Source organism: Chelonoidis abingdonii, chromosome 23, assembly GCF_003597395.2.
Source record: "Chelonoidis abingdonii isolate Lonesome George chromosome 23, CheloAbing_2.0, whole genome shotgun sequence".
Taxonomy (NCBI): domain Eukaryota; kingdom Metazoa; phylum Chordata; order Testudines; family Testudinidae; genus Chelonoidis; species Chelonoidis abingdonii.
Window position 1 is genome coordinate 7,255,177 of NC_133791.1, and position 22,144 is coordinate 7,277,320.

The following is a 22,144-nucleotide window of genomic DNA, read 5'->3' on the forward strand; positions in this document are numbered from 1 at the left end:
CCCCTTCCATCACTGAGCAGTCTAGTCCATGACGTAAGGAGATCCCATGTTCTGATACCAAGCCACACAAAGTTGGGAGCCAGGGAGAACCATTGGGCCGGTCCAGCAGCCTCAGTGAAGTATCCCCATTTCTATGTCAGCGAGTCCTGTCTCTTCTGCACCAGCAGGGACATGACTGGCCCTGTGTAAGCAGCAGGAGGGCGAGCCCCTTTGACACGCTTTTGTCCAAATGCTGTGGTGCCTTTCCATCACAATGGGGAGAACCTGCTGAGGGTTACAGGGTTAGGTACAGCTACAGGACAGGGGTTCATTCCAGACCCAGCTCATTCCTCTGTCCCGAAGGACCCTGAGAGCCTATGCCTACCAGGACTCCAGATGGTGACTTTGCAGGTGCCAAGAGGGGATGTATTGGGGGGAGGGGGCTGGGGGAGCCAGTGCAGCGAGCTCATACCCAGGCCTTGACTTGAGTGCTCCACTCCTTGGCACAGCTGCACAGCCCTCCCTCCTCGTACCAGCGCCACTTCACCCCTTTGTAGACTGCCCGAGCATAGGGCTGGAAGCATAGGAAGAGGTGGAGGCGCCGTGCCAGGCTGCAGTAGATGGCCATGGCCACCACGATGAGCGGGGACATGATGACGAAGCCGAGGATGATGAGGGCAGAGGAGCTGTTGTCGTCCAGGATGGTTTTGCAGTAGTAGGCGGAGGAGTGCAGCACCTGTAGGAGACAGGAGAAAGGGCAAAGCAGGTCAGAGACCTGAGGCAGGAGACAGGCTTCCTTAGTGCCATCGTGCTCAGGTGCTGGATATTAGGGAAAACTATTTCACTAGGAGGGTGATGAAGCACTGGAATGGGTTACCTAGGGAGGTGGTGGAATCTCTCCTTCCTTAGAGGTTTTTAAGGCCTGGCTTGACAAAGCCCTGGCTGGGATGATTTAGTTGGGCTCTCAGGACAGCACAATTCACGAAAGCACTTCAGAAACAAGCGCAAATGCTGAATAATACCACACCTGAAGGGGTTATAAAGCACAAGGCTGGGAACCAGGAGATCGGGGCTCTATGGCCTGCATGTATGAGGGACAAAATGCTCCCTGCAAAAAGCTCACCCCCACTACAGGTGGGGTCCAACAGAATCCTGTTACTATTTGTAATGGCTCCAGGAGGCCCAGCCAAGGTCAGGATTCCATAGTGCTAAACAGACACTCAATAAAAATCCCTGCCCCCAAAGACCTCACAGTCGAGATAGCTAAAGGAAGTACAGTTAGCTCTGTTCCCAGAAGGGAGCTGAGACCCCAGGTGTGTCCTCATTGCACAGTTAGCCTGGGTATTGCCCCAAGCCTGCTCCTATCCACACACACAGCCCTTTCCCCTGAACGTTGCACTGCTTTCATTCCAAGCTAGCTGGCCCAGCTAGGCTAGAGCTCAAGTGCCACTTTATGGACAGAGGCTAACCCACTCCACTGCTGATAGTCCTCCAGTGCCTTCCCACAATCCCACCGTGTGTCCAGAAGGACAAACACGTTCTTCAGCAATTCACGGGGAGAGAATCCTCGAGGGGCTCAGGTTACTGCAGCCCAGAGACCCATGGGATATATGCCCCCAGAAGTCATAGTGACACACATGGGTGAGTGGAGCACGAGGGAGGACACAGTAGCACAGCAGGGCTTTGCAATGTGGCTGCTCATCCCTAGGCTAGGCTAACCCGGGTGCTGATCACCTGGGCCAATCCTGCAGTGAAGACATACGCACAGATGAAGAGACTTGTTCAAGGACCCATGGACCAGAAACTGAATTCCTCCTGGATCCCCATCCAGCACCTCAGCCCCAAAAACAGCCTTCCTCTCTTCCAAGCCAGGTCTGGCAATTTCCAGGCTGCCTCACAGAACCACTTTAATCAGGCGTTGAGTTAATCAACCATCATTACAAGGCCAGGGCATTGCATGCAGATAACGGAGCAGGAAATGTTCATTTTAATGACTCATCTCTAATAATATACTTTTGTATTTGCTAGTTTTTGGATACAAAGATCCCTGATGCTACAGTGAGGCGGGCTGCAAAAGCACATTGACAATGATAGAAAAATAAAGAAAATACAGCTAGACTTAGCTTCTAATGACAGACCAAGAGGATGGGGGGAATAGATGGACTTGGGGATAAGGCAGTGGTCTGAGACCCCCAGCCAAGCCATCAGCTGAGTTCTTAGCCCTGGCACACACTGCCTGCACACATCAGTGCCACTCTAGCTTTCAATCTTCTGTTCATATATCAGATCTCCTATTCAGCACCTCCTCAGACCCTAAGATCTTCAGGGCAAGGACTGTCTCTCACCACGTATTTGTACGGTGCCTCAGACAATGGAACCTCCATCTCAGTTAAGGGCTCTAAGCACCATTATAACACTAATAAAAAGAACAGGCGTTCCAAGTGCAACCACCTATACATTCTCTGCATGAGCAGATGATAGCAGTTTCCCCTGTCTCTTTCCCTTTTACAAGGCTTCTCTTTCTTTCTCAGTGTCTCCACAGCAAATGCAACCCATCCGGTTTTAAACAACCCTTATTTGCTCCATGCAGCGTAAAGGGCAACCTATAAGTAAAGGAAAGGGCTCTGAAAAGCATCAGCCCAAAAACAGAAGGAACGTGCTCGCCAAGCTGCTACTGCCTTGCCAGGGCATGGCTCCCCCCTGCACCCGTTCAAAGGCAGAAAAGACTGTGTTCTCCATCTACGGAAAAGGCAACCCCTGGCTTTCTCTTTTGATCTGACGGAGGTACTTGCAAATGGATACAGGGATATTCTCTCAGCTGGAAGCAATTCACTTTGCATATGAACTGGAACTCAAGGCCTTCCAAGCTACTGGTCCTGGCACCGCTGAGTTTAATGGGGGAGCTTAATGTTCCAGTCCTTGCTGCCTCATCTCTCGTGACTTGGGCTCAGTTTGTGGGCTAGGTTTATGACTTCACAGGGAGGCTGTCAAGTCATAGGAGACCCAATATTTAAAGTCTGCACAAAGATGCTTCTATAAAACCTAACTCACACCGTCCCAAAGGGGATATTGCTCTGCTTATGAGCAGAAAGAGCAGCCATTTTGTTCTCAGAGGGAACACACATACTGTGCTCTCTCTCATGGAGACTTTATTATGGCTAATTTTTGTTGTCTTCTTTCTTTAATCTAAAACAACAGTCCCTTTGGGTCTGGACCTACCTGATTACCATTTGTATGTAAAAAAACATGACACATTCCAGCCTAGATGGTTTCAACTAGGCATAATTAATGCATGGCACATACATATTTAGCCAATGGACATTTCTTTATAACTCATACATCTGTAAGAAGGGGTTGTTAGATCCCACAGAGGGATATAGGAAGGAGAAATAGGAGAGAGATACAGAGAGCCTTTCTGTGGCCTTCTCTCCCTAGCATTATTTCAGAAAGTAGTTACAGCGGAAAGGCAGGCTCTTGTTTATCAGATTTGTGTATGCATTGTTGTATGCTAACCCATGGCTGGTGTAGTTCATCCCTGCTGCATTGCAATTCGTGCTCACTCACTTCCTTAGCTCACAAGGGTGTCTTGGCACTTACTCACCCAAAGCACTTGGGAAATGCAAAGTCCAACATAAGCGCCAAATAATACCTGCACTGGAAGCTGATTTGCAGCCGAACAAATCCCTCCGTTCCTTGCCTGTGCTGCAGTTGGTCGGAACAGTGCTGCCACTCGTGCCCCTAGACTAAGCTAAACACAACACCTTTGGAAGAAACAAACTACAGCCCATGCAATCCAAACCCAGTAACAGCATTTTCCAAAGCTCCCAGAACAAGCGAGATTTCAATCTGGAGGAAGTTTGACTGGCCAGTTACAACCTGAGGGTTTTGTTCAAAAAGCCTTCTTTGGTGCAGGCCCTGTTGTTTCAACCTCTGCAGCGCTGACCTCTTTCAACCACTCTCCTAGCTGAGAGCTGATTTTCAAGGTTATGCCATTTCAAGGTTATGTCTCTCTCCTTCCGCCCCTCCTCCCCGAGGCACTGAGCTGAATGGCTGATTTTATGTTTTTAATTTCACCTCCCTGCCCTGGCTGGCAATTCTCTTGTATAATTAATGCAGAATTAATAGGCAGTAAGGAGGGGAGCAAGGATGTTTTCTAAGAATAGCTGATGGGATTGATGTCAAGGTCAATTGATTACTGTGATGGAAGCAAGTGAAAGCTCAGGGATATGTTCCCCCTCCTCATCCCAGCTCGAAAGCGACTGGCCACTAGAAAGATCTTAGACCCAGCCAAGCAAGAAATTAAAACTCAACCCAAGCTGATTCAGTCAAATGAAGCTGTCTCTCGAAAAGGTCAAGCGCTCTGAACTGTTTCACCAGCTGGCTGGTTTTCTGCCAGCTGCCTTTGATGCAGTTTTCACACCTTCCCTCTGGGTTCGCATTCTTCCTTCAGGGCCTTTGCATTTAATTTCACACTCGACCCCATTCAGCCCTGGGCTGACCAGGCTTTAAACTTTAGAGTATCTCTTGGGCTAGAGAAAAGACAGAATTTGGTGGTGGTGAATAGAAAGGTGATTGGGGCTGCGGGATATTGACGCCCCGTAGTTCTCTTGGGCTCCTTAGCTCCCAGACTGACTAACACAGTCAACACACAGGCTCTCCCAAAGTTCTGGCCAGACATAACCAGTCAGAGAATGCATTGCAGAGTACACACCAGGTGTAAATAGAGTCAGTGGAGAGCACTGTTCTGAATGGAATTGAAACCATTTATACCAGGAGCAGAATCTGGAGCAGAATTTGTTAAGTTCACAATTGAAAGAGTTGCCCACTATGTTTTTCCCACCATGGCAAGTGCACTCCCATGTCCCTCAAGTTGTGAGAATAGGGCCAAAACTGGAGCCATTTATCCAAACCCAATGAGCTGTGGGTGTCAGGAAAAAACAGGAACAAGTCCAAACTACCTTGCTTTTGATTTTGCCAACCCCAAACTCCCACCAGTAAGGTTTTGCAAAACCTAGGCCAAAGCCACCTCTGGTTCTGCCTGTCTCTGGTCATTATTAACCAGCTTTCACCTGGTTGCTTCACGGGGTTAAAACTTGGAATTTGTTATGACACGTTGACTGTCAGAAATGTGTCGATTTCACCAACAAACCTCACATGTTTATTAAGAATAAAACCTTAATGTTAAGAAAGAAGATGTGTACTTATTTTTGTATGCAGTTCATAGTCTTGGGATCAATCTAAACTGCACAATTCAGGCAGCTTTAGCCATAATGAGGACAAGCAAATTGTAAACAGCAAATCTAAAACCTCCCTGGGCAGCCAGAAAAGCTATTTAGAAGCGGGCATCTTCCCCCCACCACATGTAAATCAGAAGTGCTTATAAAAACTTCATTCAATATCCTTCTCCCCAAATTTCATCAGCTTTGGATTCCTCCCCGTGCTCCCCTATGGATACAGCTGCTAAAAGGCAAATGATCTTATCCGACTTTGTAACCTCATTGTTTTGAAGTTGGGATAAAATCTCTTCAAGCAGAGAAAGGTTCACGCCAGGTTCTCAGCAGAGGGCAACTTCCTGTGTTGTCTGCATTCCTCCTGGGCCTTTTTCCTTTTGCACAACAAAAAAGGGTTCTCAGCACATGGCACATGCAATAGATCAGGTGCAGAGGCTGTCCCACCTCCCTTCCTTTTAAGGGGAGAGACCTTGAAGGGTATCAATGCATTTGTACTGTAGCTGGCAAGTTAGGTAGGTCCCTTCTCCATCTGTACTCTGTAATAGTGTGGCTGGGTTCCAGCTAGCTTGAAATCCTGACTGCGGGATGTTTAACAGGAAGATCCAGTGCCAGACAAACCACATAGAGAATAGGCAAATATTTCCGGTACTAACCCCACCGTCATTAGTGCCTGCAAACCAGGGAGCTAAAACTGGCTGGCTCTGGGATGCAAAGTTTGGCTTTGTGATTATGTCTACACTTAACTCGCTACAGTGCAGACGCTCACTACAGCAACAGGAGAGGCGGCGCTTGGTGGACTGAATCTACACTGGGGGTTAGGCCGCTTACCTACGTTGCTCAGAGATGTGGATTTTTCCCACCCTTGAGCAACACTGCTGAGGCAAACTTACTTTTTAGCGCAGCTCTGGCCTGAGTCTGAGCTTTCAAGGAATTTGAGCCCTACTTAGACTGTGAGATCTTTGGAGCAAAGACCATCTTTTCCATCTGCACCTCTCACAATGGGGGTGTGATGTCTGCCTAGGGTCTCTAGATGCTATCGCAAGGCAAACAAGATGACAATAGTGTATTCTGATCCCTGGTTTTGGTTCAGCCCTTCACAGACACAAGCCAGCTGCAAAGTTTGCATTCTGACTTGATATCGTGTTCTAAGAACCTGTCTTCACTGCAAGGTTAACTCAGGTTCTTAGGGTTGGCCCTACCCTGATTCCCGTCTACACCCCAAAACCTCTCACTCACTGGTTTGTCCAGGGGCAGAGGCTAACACCTGAGTGCTACCAACGCTTGAGCTGGTAATCCAACAACTCTGCAATGTGGATGCGGACCTAAGTCACTTGAGTGCTGACAGTCCTCTAACACTTTCCCACAATTCCACCTGGGAACTATTTTCTGGCCATTTACTTACTCTTTGTCTCCCATTCAACCAGAAGTCACCTGCCAGTTCACAAAGTCTGATTTGGCCTGTGCACCCCACATTCACATGTGCTCTGCTGTACGTGTAATGTTTCTACCACTTGTACAACTGGTGGTGAACAGAGGGCATCGAGGGCACCATCCTCCCAGCATGCTGCCAGCTGGCTTGAAGCTGTAACTAGGATGCTGATGGATCTTTGCTGCGAGGCCAGTAAAACCTCAGAATTTGGGACCAGGACCCCAAATCTATAACGCTATGAAGCTGTCTCCAAGAAGCTGACAGAGAAAGGGATCCACTGGATGGGACGTTAGTGTGAGGAGAAAATTAACCTCTGAATAATCTATACTGGCAGACCATGGACCACAAAGCCTAATCTGGTAATGCCCCGAGCCTGCACCCACTCTGCAAGGAGCTGGAATTCCTCCAGGGCAGCACTAGGAACCTGGACTACAGAGCCAGGATGTCTAGAGTGCCTCACACTATTGATTGTCGCCCCTTTGTGGATGCAGTCAGTTGGACAACCTCAAGTCTGACTTTGTGGTGTGACCGTTCTCCACTGGGCTTAGCCACCTCCAGTGCTCACACCTGAGCACCAATGACCCAAGTGAATTTAGCAGCGAAACACCCTGAAGAGCTCTTTGGGCTCACGCAGCTCGCATGTGAAAATGTCAGTTCTTCCCACCTTCCCATTTGCTGTTCAGTGCCTGCCACGCAGCAGAGGGGCTGCCTTTGTTGCATCTGAGTCCTAAATCTGCGTCTCTCTTACGTTATTTTATTTCTTTGTCTCTCGTGTCACTAGACGACAGAACTAGGGGTTGTTTTGCACTGTTGGGCTGGGAACAAACTGTGTGGCTTCATGTCATTTTGATGAAAGTCTGACTCAGTTCCTAATGTGTACACTGGCGGGGGTGGAATAAGCATGTGTGATGAGAGAGAGGGCACCTAAACCAGTGGTTATTACTTTGTTAAGGCCGTAAGCATGTCTGGTTTTCTTTTCAGGATGAAATATTTCTTTGCTCGCCCTCTCCTCCCACCCTGGCCTCGCCAAGAGATAGTAGTTCCCATGGCTGATGCTGAACGGAGAGCCCTAAAATGTGAGGTCTTCGGTTTATTCTTGATACTGGAGGGTTTTAAGAACAGGCTGGACAAACCCCTGTCAGGGATGATCTAGGTTTACTTGGTCCTGCCACAGCACCGGGGGCTGGACTTGATGACTTTTTGGGGTCTCTTCCAGCCCTATGTTTCTGTGATTCTACGATGCTGTACTATTGAACCAAGGAGGTGTCTTTCTGTTGCCTGCAGAGGAGTTTGGATCAGGCGCTAAGCGACAGTGCCCACTTTCCACTATGTGGGAACTGACTGCTGTGGGAAACGCTGGAAGCTTCTCCCCCAGGAGCTGGACTGAGATCCCTTCTTACCACTCCTCCATCCAACCAACCTCCTTTCACAAGGGCCTTATAAAATGACCCAACCTGTCAGATGGCAAAAAATATGTGTTTACCTAAGCAATAGACAGGTCTGCAGAATTATAAGCGAGAGATATGGACATAATGGTGTAATTAAACCTGTAATGTGACAAGTGTTATATCCTTTTGGCAATAAAACAGGCTCATCTGGCAGCCTGGAGCTTAAATATACCTCACAATAGGCGGCCTGCTACAAATCAGGAACATGCTGGTACTTTATATTCAATAAAAAACAATAGCATGTTAATCAGATACTATTCGCCATGCCAGTAGTGGGGATGATGGAGGTTTTGGCACATTCTCATTTTGCTTTTCCTGCCAAATGATGCAAAAAAATGCTTGTCAAGCAGAAATAGGAGCTATCACTGGAGTGGACCGTGGAAGCTGTTCCGAAAGTGAGCTGGAGTGTTCCACAGCCATTTAGGACAGGAAGCAAAGAAGGACATTGTATCAAATTAGAACGGTCAGGGGATGAGCGGAATGGAATCACTCAGCATGGAATTTGCTCAAGACTATCCATTTAGATGTCTAAAAGGTCACCCAACCCTATGGTAATTGAGACACATGGGGCTAACACCCCTCGTCTTCACAAAACAAAGTGTCCTGGAGTCTTCCATGACATGTCATGGCTGGAAAAGTGCCACCAATAAGTCACCAAGAGCACGTGCCATGGACTGAGATCCACATGAAAGTCTTGCATGCAAATCATTGACCTACCTCAAGTCTCCTTACGCTTGTGAAATTGAACAAAATTGCAGTGCCAGGAACTACAGTCACATCCGGCTGGGCCTCCTTAGCCCTTCCCACACATACGTGATCTCCGCTAGGAAAACAGGCCAAGAGACCAACCAGACCCACAACAAAACTTCAGCATAACCCCCCCAGGATTGCAGCAGCACTTCAAAGAGTGTCGCTATCACGAGGGGAGGAAGGAGTGCTGGAAATGTGCAATATTGCCACTGACACAAATGGGCAATGACTCTTCCCTGGTGAGACTAGCTGACCCCACTGCCTTCTCCTGCCTAGCTGGACGATAGACTAGTATCCCCACTAGACAGCCCGCCTCCGCTATTTCCCCTCCGGCTTTTTAACTCTTCGCTCTTCTCCCTCATCAGCTAGTGTAGTGTACTTGCTTCACAGCCCAAGTACAGTCTGATCATCCTATTTGAATGTAAGTGATGAATATGCAAATGATCATTCTCTGACTCCTACTGCAGAATGTTTTCAGCTGATTCATCTTAGGGTCTGTAGGTCTAATAGGAATTGCCTTTTAATGTTTCTGTATTAATTCCACGCAGTTCAGAACCCTCTGCAGAAGAAACAGGGAAAGATATGGACAGTGCTTCCTGGATGCTTTTTATTGTAGCTCATTGATTCCCTATTGCTCAGATCTGGGGTCTAAATAGCAGAGTAGGTCAGTGCCCTGCTCCTTCACTGCTGGTGACCTGGATTCAAATCCTGCCTTGTAGATCACACTATGGGGAACAGTCCTGATGTTTCTAGCCTAGTCTTTGAGGTAGCTTCCAGTGCATGGAGGGCGAGTGAGAAGTTTAGATGTAGGTTCACAGGGATGTGTGCAGGGAATTGTGGGAATGGCAGAGGAGGCAAGGCTTGACCCACACCTTTGCTATCACCCGGCTGCAAAGTGGGTGAGTAGGGGGTGGGTTGCTGCTCAGCCACATGAGCTCACCAGCTCAGGAGCTACTTGCCCTGCGGTGCACAGTGAAAGGCTCTGAGTGTGGACCATGCACAGCGCGCTGTCACACATGGAGAGCCTGCAGTGTCACCAGACCCTTAGAGACGCTGGGCACATGCCGCAGTGACAACTGCTAACCTGTGCCCCAGAGAGCCCCACCTGTGGTCACAAGTCAGGAATTGGCAGAGCTACATGGGCCTTTTGGGGATTGTGAGGCGAGCATGAGGGGCAGAGGCCAGGCCAGGATCGAGGGGCACCGGCAGAGCCGGGTGGGGGCACAGGACTGGATCAGCAGTGAGTGTGGCTGGAAAGGCTGTGGGTGCAGTGATGTTTGGATAGTGCCTGCCCCCAGTAATGGTCCACATCTCGTGCTTTCATCTCTCATTAAGTTCGCCCATAAATGGACTAAAAGCCTTATCGGAGTGCAACTGTCAATGCTTAACAAGCCGAGTGGGAGCCAGGAGAGAGCTAGTAACCCCGTTCTGAGCCCCTGGCCCCTCCTGACCCCTGGAGCAAGCGGGGAGCAGGGCAGAAGTTGTGACTCTGGGTCACAACAAGTCTCTGACTCACTCCCAGGGGATTCAGGCCCAGCTCGAGCTCTCCAGAAAGCAGGCTAGAAAGAGCAGGGGCCCTGGGCCACTCCTTCTCCCTCTTGCCAGGGAACCCTGCTCCATCTGCGCAAACCAGAGCTGAGCAGAGGTGAGGCCGGAGCCGCCTGGGGGGAAGCAGATTAAGGTTTAACAGTCCCCCTAAGCGGAGTTACAGCTGAGCCTGGGAGGCTGCGGCCAGCACAGGGGCTTTGACGGCCACATCAGAGAAATCCCAAAGGTCATTTCCCCCCTTTCCTAAGCAGGGGTTTCTGTGTGCGATGCCCCCAACATCCACTCCCACTCCAGACTATCCTCAGGCTACAGCAGCAATAAAGCCATGTGCCAGCAGCGCCTGGGGCTGTCAGGGCCTGAGGCTGTGACGAGGAGTAAAGCTAGGAGCTGGGTGGTTTGTGCTGAGTTGTTGGGGGTGATTATTTATTTTTACCCATTGCGTAGATTCATCGCTAAGACAGTCAAAAAGGACCTTTGTGATCATCTGTTCTGACCTCGGCCTCACACAGGTCCTGCGGTTTTGCAGCTGACTTTATTATACCCCCGCAGCGACTGGCTGGCTACAGGGTGATGGACGCTGAGCAGGATTTCGGGACTCCCTCACCAAGCCTCACCTGCGTCCCAGAATGAAGCCACCCGCTGCTGCGCAGGGGACATATATAAGGCCAGATCCAGATCCCTTCACTCATGCCTTACTCCAGAAGGATTTCTGTAGTGTTACTTGACTAAGTAAGGAGTTATGTGCACTACTCCGCATGAGTAAGGGTGCCCAAATCTGTCCCAAACATATTGCTGTGCTAAAAGGTGTTAACAGCACCTGTCTGAGATCCAAAGACAACCACAAAGCCAATGCAGGGGACAAATACTTTTAAAAGCTCAGGAGAAGGCACAATTTATGCAGCAAAAATACCTGCAGACAAAGATGGTAGCCATGCAAAGAACAGAGCCGCATGGGAAGGCCAGTCCTAGCCCAGGTAGATTTTCAAACACTGGGGCTCGGGTATCAGTTGTGAGGTATTAGAGGCAAAAAACGAAGAGGAGCTGTTGTGAGTGTGACGTGGAGAAGAAGCAGAGACAGAGCTTCTTAGGCTCAGAGGTTGCTGGAGTAGCAGACTTGGGGGTTTCTGCTGTGATTTGTGTCTACTGCATTCAAGGAATCAGGACTTTGCATAAATCAACACAATTGCACCAAGACCAGGCTGGAGTCATATCACTGATTTCTCCACCTAATGGGAACAACCCTGCAAAGGCCCTAGAATTTGGCTAACCGCTCAGGCCAAAGGACAACAATATGCTACAAGCTGCTATTGTGTCTTTCATCCAGGAGCATCACAAAGGACTTGGCTGCTGCCCGCCATTAGACTTAGCCTGTCTAGAGCCCTTGACAACCACGGACTAAATTCCTGACCACCCAGCTGTCAGAGAAGGAAACCCTGTCACCCTGCTCCCACCCTTTCCCACACAGGCTGGGCTCCTAACATGAGTGACAGCAGGAGCTGCTGCTGCTGAAAGGGGGCTGCTTCTCCCTCCATGCTCCTGGCTGCTGCTCAGCACTCCCCAGTCGCTCAGCAGCCACGGAAGAGACGTTTCCAGTGACACCTGATGTCCAGGACTGCAGCTCCCGCAGCGCAGACGCACTCCGAGTCCCACACACCGTCTGCTGCGTTGCTTCCTGTTTCCCACACACTCTGCCTGGCCTCTGCTGCTTGGCGTATGGATTAGTGCTTTGGGAGCACACATGCCAAGCGGATGCCACCGTTGCTGTCAGAAGGAAAACTCTAACGAGGCGAGCAGAGGAAGAATATTGCAGCGCTAGCCTAGGCGAAGGAGGATGAAAACAGATCACACTGCAATTCATTACACACTGACACAAGGGCAATTTTCCGAAGCCTGGGCCTGGAAAGAAAATGTACTGCCCTAATTAGGACATGCAACATTGGTATCAGACGGCAAAGGTCAGTACTTTAGCAGGTGTGGAATTGCTAAAGTCTGTGGCATGAAGGACACTCTGCTCCTCTCTCCGAAAGCCTCGTGTCCCTGGAACAGAAGGACAGCAGTGGATGCACTGGCTATGGTTCATTACTGAAATGGAGCGGCTGAAATCCAGCCCTGTACAAGAAACTAATTCCCACCAGGCTACAGGAGTTCATTCTCTGATGGATGAATTTCGAAAGGATCAGAGTTCAGGTTCAGGGAAACACCACCGAGTTTGGATGCTTTTATGAACTTCTTGGGGCTGCAGATTTAGGCTGGGGGTGGGGGTAGGAGGATCCCCTGAGGTTTGCAGTCCCAGTTCCAGGAGGAAATGCCATGGGAAATTCTTCTAACTCCTTTTCCAGATGGAATAGGAAGTGCAGGAGCAGCCACAAACATTGGAAATGAGGAGAAAAAAGACACTTGACTTTGATCCTTACAGGAGTCAGGTGCCTAACCCGAGCCTTGGGTCCTATGAGAGATATAGGTATAAGAGCCTATAGGTGTAGGTGTGGTATAAGAGCCTGCGTAGGGTAGAACAGAATGGAAAAGGAAAGGTCCTGGAACATTTCAGAGCCTCCAAACAGGCTCATCTCCATGCGTCTTCTGGCCTAAAATCATGTAAAGATTCAACAGGGTTTCTGCATTTTTCCTAATACAATTTGCCTCTCCCCAGAATAGAAGGTCAGGAAAAAAAAAAATCCTCAAAGATGGATCTGCAGCTAGTGTCTGTATTGGGACTAGCCTATGCTGGATGTAGCAGCCCGAGAATAATGAGTCAATCCCCTAGGATACTCAACCCTTGGCTAACCATGTTTCTGCTTTAATAATTGACAACCTAACCCATTTAGAAGTCTAAAGAGAAGCACTCAGCAGGGCTGCTGATCTAGTTAGCCAGCAGTGTGACAGAGCATCTATTCAGAACCACGTCCCTAATGAAAGGCTAGTTCAGTGGGGCTAGAAACATGTACTTAAGCACTTCGGTGGACTCGTGTCAACCTCTTAGAGTCTTGTATAAGCAGTGAAACTAAATGGCGATTTGTTCTTGACGTTCAGACTCTTGTTCCTCTTGTACATATCAGGGACCTCCGCCTCTGAGCTGCACCCTCTGCCTCTTACCTCCTTGTCTTGCTATTACAAAATGGCTTTACGCCATTAAAGCTTTCAACCAAAAGCCATTAAAGCCAAGCACTCATCTGAAGGGAACAATTAGAATATTTACTCTCACTTCCCAGGCTTCCAAGGGGAATGTTTAGTGACCAATCAGATCCTTGCTCCCGCCCCATGACACTTTATGTAATATTGCAGCTTATAGTTCATTAGATTGACTGTTGAAGGAAGATGACTCTTTGCTTGCTGTTGTTATGCCCAGGAAGTGATTACTTGGGCGGTGCATACTCGCCCCTACTATATTATATCCCCAGAGGACTGTGACCATTAGTGCACAATAGATAAAATTGCTGGCACCTTTCGCTTTAGTAGCAAAACACTAGAAAGATCTTCAGACGAGCAGAGAAATCAGCAGGGCAAACAAAGACCGTGGACCCTAAGGAAAAGCAGGTTCTACTTCACAGGCACCTTAGCTCATGCAGCTCCTGGTTGGGCTTCGTCAGCAATCATTTCTCATCCCTTCATCAAGGTTGCCAGTTCATTGTTTTTGTACGGCTTTGTGTGTGCATGATTAAATGTCATTCCCTTGAAAGGACCCAGGCTCAGAATATTTCCTGGCAGAAATAAAGCAACGAATAACAAAAGCCCAGCATTCTGTTGGGAAAATCTCTTTGCAACCCAAAAGCCTGGCTGGCTTACGCATTAGCAGCAGAAGCCCCAGCCACTGCAAGCATGGTTAGAAAGCTTTCCGTGCACATTTGGCTGCTAAGGACGGAGATCTAGCTCACCTGCAGCACCTTGCCAGAGCTTTGGAGTCCGTTTTGTAGACATTATTGAACCAAAGCTCTGAATAGTCTGAATAGTCCCAGTTACCCCAGAGACCCATCTTTCTTTGCACTTACCGCCACTCCTGCTATGCACAGCAGAGACCTTGAGCTAGTCACCTAAGTCCAAGCCTGCCCCATCTCCTGAGTCTGAGCTCAGCTAGCCCATGCCACAATGTCCACACTGCTGTTTTAAGCACTCTAGCTAAAGCAGCACTAACAGGCATCTGTCTACGCAGGCTGGGAATCACATCTCCTACCTACAGTGCAGGCATACCCGCTGTGTTCTGTTTAGTTTAGTGTGCTCCAGAGGAGAGACGCACACTGTTCTCTCTCGTGAGGACTTTACATTGGTTCCTTTCGGTTTTGGTGTCCACTTCACCAAAATAATATAAGCCACACCCACTCGATGTGGCGCTCTATCCCCCTCTAGTGGTGGCTGGGCCACAGAGCAGTCGAGGAGCCTGCTACAGGCTCACCTAAGAGAGTTGTACCTGGTAGCTCAGGCAGTAGCAACTCCCTCTTTAAGATCCAGAAATCTCAGGTTTAATCCCTGTTGCCAATGCCCCACCCAGGGAAAAGATGTTACTACACACACATACACAACTGCCCTTTGGAGCATCATATCCAGTCCTCCCCCACAAAGTTCCCCCTGACTCCAGCGTAGCAAAGATTTTCTAAGTAATCATTCCAACTATGGTTTCCCTGGTCCTTTGTGGGGTGGTTCTCTGTGCCCTGGGGCATGAACCCCTATAGATCTCCGCAGTCCACAGACTGGGTATTCAGAGTGTGCACCAAGCCCTGAATAAGGTGGCATGATTTGGTCCTTGATGAACACCTGAGTCCATCTAGAGGCACTTCTCCATATTCCCCTTAAAGGTGCATTCACAGACACCCTTCCAATAATGCCCTCCCTAGTCTAGCCTTGCGGAGCACCAGGTTCTCAGCATTTTCTACAAAGCTGCTGTGTGGCCCAGGGTTGTTTTACAAACACGAGTACATCCCAGCCTGTGGATAGGGTTGGTCTCTTCTGCAGAGTGCAGAGGCTGAATAACAAAGACAATAGCATGTATATGGCACTTTACACTACTAGGGGGATTCATACCCACCAGCTATTGAGTGACAATTGCAGCTTGCCTTGTCTACACTAATGTTAACACATATGTTACCACAAGTTAACTAACATGTTGAAAACCACACACCTTCTTTCCTAGTGCAGACAAGACCAGAGAGGCTAAGTGATTGGCCCAAGGTCATGCAAGTCAGTAGCAGAGCTAGGAACAGAAGACAGGTCTATTGGATGGAAGGTGCTATGGAAGCAAGATAATTATTATGGCTGAGTTTTGCAAAGGCGCCTAAAAGAGGTAAACAGCCCACTCCCACTGAATTCAAAGGGATTGGGATGGTTCTGAACTACAGCTGGTCAGAGAAAGATAAGCATTTTTATCAAGCGGTAGTGGTGGTGAAATTCTCTAGTTTTTCCATGTAAACCCCAAACTTCCTGGATTTTGAACATAAAAGCCAACTAAAGCTCAAAAATGATTTGCTTTTTTGTTGAAAAAAACTGAAATTTTTTGCAAAAATCCCTGTTCTTTTTTTTTAAAAAGGCCATTTTTAAAAAAAATCTGTTTTTTTCCACCAGCCCTTGTCCTCCCCTTTCCCAACAGCTGGGTTCCAGCTAGTGTTGTGTTTGGTTCATTCATTCCTGCCACACACCTCTGTCCCCTTAGTGATGACGAGTGCAGAACCCAGAACATTTTGCTGCAGGCTCTCAGCTCACTGCCAGAGGATCCAGAGTAGCTAGTTTGCTCTGAAATGTATCCAGTCATTTCTCTCAGTATGAGCATCACACTGACCCTCATTAGTTTCCCGCAATAACCAGCCTCTCCGCTCCTAATTTCCCAGCCTGGATCTTTATTTCTCATGCAAGCTTTTAACTTTGATTTTTTTTTTAAAGCAGATTAATTTGCACTGTTTGATCTTGCAATTCAAAGCACAGAAGAAGCAGGGAGGGTGTTTTGTTGTTGTTGTTAGAACCTTGGTTTTTGATAACTTTCGGTGGCTTTCCCCCCCAAAGCCAGCAGTACTCTGCCCATGACCTCTGAGAATGGGAGAACCATTGATTGCGAAGCTATCTGCCTAATGTGCTCTCCTCATTCACCCCTGCCTGATGCTGTCAATTCTATGCCACTCACTCCAGACAGCAGGGGAGCCTTTCCCAGCTGCAAGTGCCCTGTTGTTAGCTTCATGCCGTGCTCTATAAAAGAAAGTGGCTGAGAGCCTCTGAAGCCACTTCATGACTCTTTTAAAGCCTTTGGGTCAAAACTATTTACACTAATTACCATTAGGCTGGATCAAAAGCCAAAGCCAAGATGGGAAAGGCCAGGAACAGCAGTAATTCCCAGGAGCACTTAACCTTCAGTCTTTGTGGCTGTGATGGCAGTTCAAAGAGTGACCTTGATCAATTAACAGACGGTGTTCAGCCTTTGAAAAGGAAAGGAGCAGATCCCCGGCTGATGGGATGCTGCTTTGCATTAGCTGGGAATCTGCCCTGTTGATTTCATTAGCGTCATGTCAGTTTATAGCAGCTGCAGAGCTCTTAGTTCGGCCTCTCTCTTTCTGATGTTCACATTTCCTCCTCTGCTATCCCAGACCTCTCTTCCTAATACAGCTCTTAACCTCTCTGCCCTCTCATGTCCTTCCTGCTACCTCCTTTCTCCTCACTGTGGACAATACCACCAACATGCCTATAACCTGCCCATCATCTTTGACTCAGGCCTCTCTCTAGCTCTTCCCATCTAGGCTATAGCTAAGTCTGGCAGATTCTTTCAGCAGAACATCTCTAAGGTACAGCTTTTCCTGCCCCTCCACGCAGCTACACCTCTTGTCCAGGCATTCATGGTCTCAATTACTGCAATATTCAGCGGTGGGGACCCCTTCAGTCGCTCCGTGTCTCTGGCAGCACTGAAGGGACCCCGCCACTGAAATGCTGCCAAAGACCCAGAGTGCTGCCGGGCCAGGGCTCGCGGGACCCCTGCAGGGCCTGGGGCCAATGGCCCCACTTACCTCCCCCCCCCCCTCCCGGCAGCCCTGGCCCGGAGAGCTTATAGCTAAATAGACAAGACAAAGGATGGGAGAGGAACTGACTTGCCTGAAGTCACCCAGTAGCTTAGAGGCAAGCCAGGTCTCATGAGCCATGGTCCAGTGCTCTTAGCCACCAGGTTTTCCCTCCTTGCTATTTAAGTATGGGGTGGGGGGTTGTCTAGTTAAGGGTCAACAGAAATTTCCCCTAACCCAGAATATTCAAGGACAAGCAGCAGCTTTTGCTGCAAAGAGCAATTTTTTTGCAACCTGCTCGATGAGAGGTTCAAAGTCCCTTTGCGGACAATGAGTGGGCCCTACGTGGTGCTGGGGCCTTGGGCTGGTTCTCCGAACAGGGGTGATAGTCACACAATAGACAACACCCTTCACAGAATGGCTGCCATGGTCCCCAGAAGGATAGCCCAGTGGCTAGGGCAATTCGTTGCTTGGCTACGGACTACCTATGGGCCACTGAGCAAGTCACATATTCTCTCTGTCCTTCCCTCCCTCCTTGGCTAGGGAGAAGGTTGTGAGGTACCATGGTAACGGGGCTGCACAGGTGCCATAGGGAGCTATTGTGGCCTGTCTCTGTAAGGGGCTATTTAAACAGGATGCTCTGAAATGGGTTCCAAAGCTGCAGAGAGCATCCCAGCTCCTTCATGCACTCCTGAGGTGGATAATGGGCATGCTTGTTGTGTGTTCTCCCTTCTGGGCTTGGAGAAGAGGGAGGAGTGCCTGTCACCATGATACGCTGCGTTCGTCTTCCTTCTCTGTTTCCATTTCCATTGTTTTCCTCCTTATGTGTTTGTCGCCTGCTTCTTTTTACTCCTGTGTTGGCAAGTTTGTTCCTAAAACAGTCAGTGGCATCAAGCGCTCTCTTCCTGGATCTCACGCTGGACAGGCATGGCACATGGCACGGCTGGTTATGAGACTCCCACCATTGCAAGGACAAGCAAACATCTCCTGAGGTTCCAACTAACCCTCAAATGGTTACCCACTGTTAAAAGGAGACTTCCCAGTGAGCTTCAGCCCTATAGAAACAGCAGCGGGATTCCAATGCCATTACTAGATCTCTAGACTCACATCCATCTAGCAATTTTACTGGAAGTGCAGTATTACAGCTCTTTTAAGAGATGGCCCCAAGCCAGAAACTGCGTTCCAAACTCCAGATTTGGAACTGGATACAATATAACTCTGTTATGGACAGCACTAAAATCCAGGAACTGAACAGAGGGATTTGAAATGTGAATCTGAACCTTCTCAGCAGCTGGGTGCGGTCTTTGTGGTCTTCCAGTTGAAGTGAAGCCAGGGTTTGCTTCAGGCTTGTCTGGTTTTTGTTAAGCTCTCCAGACACAGTTACCGCTTCAGCGTGTGCCCGTCAAGACACACAATAGACGGACAGTTCTATCTTCATCTCTGAACTCTTTGGGACAGTTATTTTCAAACAGATATAGCTAGCTAACTGTAGCTCCATTTATCTACTAAACACATCCTTATTACTCGGATCTAAAGACTGTCCTAATGTTTTTCTCTGCTAAACTATTCAAGTGAACAGCCAGCACAAAATGCTGTTTTATGTGTTGCATTTGACTCTTGCTTTCCTAACCAGCCATTTGTAGAAGGTGAGTGGCATTTCATTACAGCTGTCTCCACTGTTCAGTCCCTGGATTTCTATTCATCTTGTTAAAAAGTGTTCTTTGTTTACATTGTTGTGGACAGCATAAGTGTTTCTAAAGGACTCCTGCTATCATTTCATTAGACAATGTCCATACATTGTATAGTTTTATCTTCTCTGGTGGACTAGCCAGAGACTTGTGAGGAAAAAACAAGAGCACAGATATTAGCACTGAATAAATGGCATCAGACAAATCTTTCATGAGCTCGGCTCTTCCCCTGTAAAGACTTTACAGCTGTGGATCCTGCCTGAATTTAAGGAAGGCGGCTGAAAACATGTTTGGATGTAGCTGGCTTTGCGACTTACAAGTCTTTGCATATGCAGGCAAAGCTAGAACCAAACAATCAGTAATAACAAATTCCTGAAAGACGCCTCTGAGATAGAGAGATCATTTTATACACATAATTTGGAAACAGAGGAGCAAAAAATCTTTTAATGAATTCAGCGTGTTGTACTTTTATTATCTCCCACTGAGACAGCAATCGGGGAAGATGCTCCTCTCTCATTATTTCAAACTCTGGGGGCTTTGCCTCTGACTCCAGAGTGGAATCAACAATAATTGGTGATTATTAATGTGTAACTCACAAAAGCGTTCTTCTCCAGCACATGGCTTTTCCTTCTCATCGCATGTCCCCTTTCTGCCCTACCATCAGGCAAAGATTCAGAACTTCCTCCTTCCTTTCTCTCTCTCTCTCTTCAATGTGTGTGACAGCAGGCACTACTGTGATTATAGTGGTCCTACCACCAGAAGGTAGATCAGATCAAACTAGCATGGGAGTTGGCAGATGTGTGCAGAGGGCCTCAAAGTGGTTGCTTTGGAGCCCCAAAGAACATGGAACACTGAAGCAGATGCCTGCGTGGTTTATAGAATCATAGGACTGGAAGGGACCTCGAGAAGTCATCTAGTCCAGTCCCCTGCACTCAAGGCAGGATTAAGGATTATCTAGACTAGAGGTTCTCAAAGCTGGTCTGCTACTTGTTCAGGGAAAGCCCCTGGCAGGTCAGGCCGGTTTGTTTACCTGCCGCGTCTGCAGGTTCGGCCGATCGCAGCTCCTAGTGGCTGCGGTTCACCGTCCCAGGCCAATGGGGGCTGCAGAGAGCGGTGGGCAGCACATCCCTCGGCCCGCACCACTTCCCGCAGCCCCCATTGGCCTGGAGTGCTGAACCGCAGCCAGTGGGAGCTGCGATCAGCCGAACCTGCAGACACGGCAGGTAAACAAACCGGCCCAGCCTGCCAGGGGCTTTCCCTGCACAAGCAGTGGACCGGCTTTGAGAACCATTGATCTAGACCATCCCTGACAGGTGTTTGTATAACCTGCTCTTAAAAATATCCAGTGATGGAGATTCTACAATCTCCCAAACACCAGTCCTGGCCTGCTATATCGAACTCTGTACATATGTCGGTCTCCTCCTGAGATATCTCTACAGATAACCTCTACCTTTGGGTGCTTACGTTTGAACACAGATTGAAGCCACATTAAGAAATTGATTCTTGTGTCACTGGTTTCATTTAGCTGATTCAGATGCAAATTCATTAAATGACTGTGGCACTTGGTAAATATCCTTTCTTGGCTATTAAAGGCAAGAGTGATAAGCCATAGAAAATTGCTTTGCGGTTTATTTGGAGAGGCTGTATTCTCCAACCCCTAGACAGCCATCAGTGGGAATGTGCCCATCAGCCTCTGTTAACTCAGAACAAATTCACAGAGAGGTCTTTAAACTTCCAGTGAAGTTTTAGAGACAATCCCCTAATCACCACAAATTGCTGAGAAGACCTGCTTTAAAGTCTTTGCCATCAATCTGGCTCTTATCAAGGCAACTCAAAGAGCTAAAACCACCTGGGATCATTTAGCAACACTTTGAAGAAGGCTGGCATGTTACATTACATAAAAAAGGCCTCAGTTCCAAATATATATCGATTATATCTCATGCACGCAGGGCCTGATTCTGAATGATCCTACCCCCCGTGCACTCGTTTGCACCAGTGTCAAGTGCATGCAAAACTCTGTGGTCCTGCTTTGGCAGCACTTCACATCCTTTGCTGCACTCATGTTACGTAAGAACACAAGGTGCAGGACATCAGAGAACCAGGCCCACAGTAGCCATATCGGGAGAACAATTGAATCCATCTCTTGATGAACAAATATGCCATGAAAGATCTAAAGTGGGTGAATTCAGATTCTATTCCCAACATTGCCATTCCAGAGAGGCAAGGTGGTCTATTCAGGACCCCTAGGTTGTATTCTTACCTATGTCATTGACTCGCTGGGGGACCTTGGGTGAGTCTTCTTCATCCCTCTGTACCTTAGGGCTCGGTGACACAGGAGTATAGCCCAGAATAGCTATTGAGATTTAAATTCACACCCTGGTTTATTTCTCAATAAGTTCCCCATGTAGACAAGCCCTCGGTTTCGCCTTCTGCGAAGAAGGGGTTAAAGATACCTATCTCCCCCACAGAGGTTGCAGTGTACATTGGGCTTGGCTTTGAGCTCACATCAGTGCAAATCAGGCATGACTCTGACATCAGTGGAGACACCCCAGGGTGCAAAGTGTGCGAGCTCAGTTGTGGTGAGCTCTTTGCGATCACTGCGTGAAAGGCACCACCGAAATGCACTTAATTGTTTCCTCTCTAGAGCAGCCATCATGGCTTGCTTGTGACCAGAGCACGGCTGTGTGAGAAAACAAAGGCTGATTTCTCCCTGTTAGGGGATGTTCGTCTAACCCAGTGGCCCATGTCCCACTTTCAGCTAGGGCCCTGAGACCAGGGCCTTGGTGGGCTAATGATCTCTCCTGCTGCTTTCATAAAGGGAAAACCTGTGCCATGGAAAGGTTTGGGCTTGTTCAGTAGCACGCACACCACAGGCTTCCAATTTGGGGGAACCTGCTCTTTGGGGAGAGCGTACACCTTTCACTTGCAAGCCATGGGGATGGTACAGGACCTCTGGCTCAGGGGAGCCAACACGTAGCATCTGACCCCACCACATACATTGCAAGTTGGAATGACTCATTGGTTCCCATGGGCTCCATTTGCAGAGGGGCTGAGCAACCCCACCTCTGATTGACTTCAAGCGGAATTGTGGGCGGAAATCAGGTGG

The 22,144-nt window shown here is 48.5% G+C and overlaps 1 protein-coding gene across 1 annotated transcript in view; it reads right to left on the reverse strand.

Annotated features, from left to right (window-relative positions):
* Window positions 1-445: 445 nt before the first annotated feature.
* The window catches only part of TMEM278 (transmembrane protein 278), a 37,928-nt gene continuing 16,229 nt past the window's right edge, over window positions 446-22,144 (reverse strand). Inside the window, exon 2 of the mRNA XM_032780025.2 lies at window positions 446-715. Coding sequence (XP_032635916.1) covers window positions 446-715 — 270 coding nt within the window. The remainder of the gene's footprint in view (window positions 716-22,144) is intronic.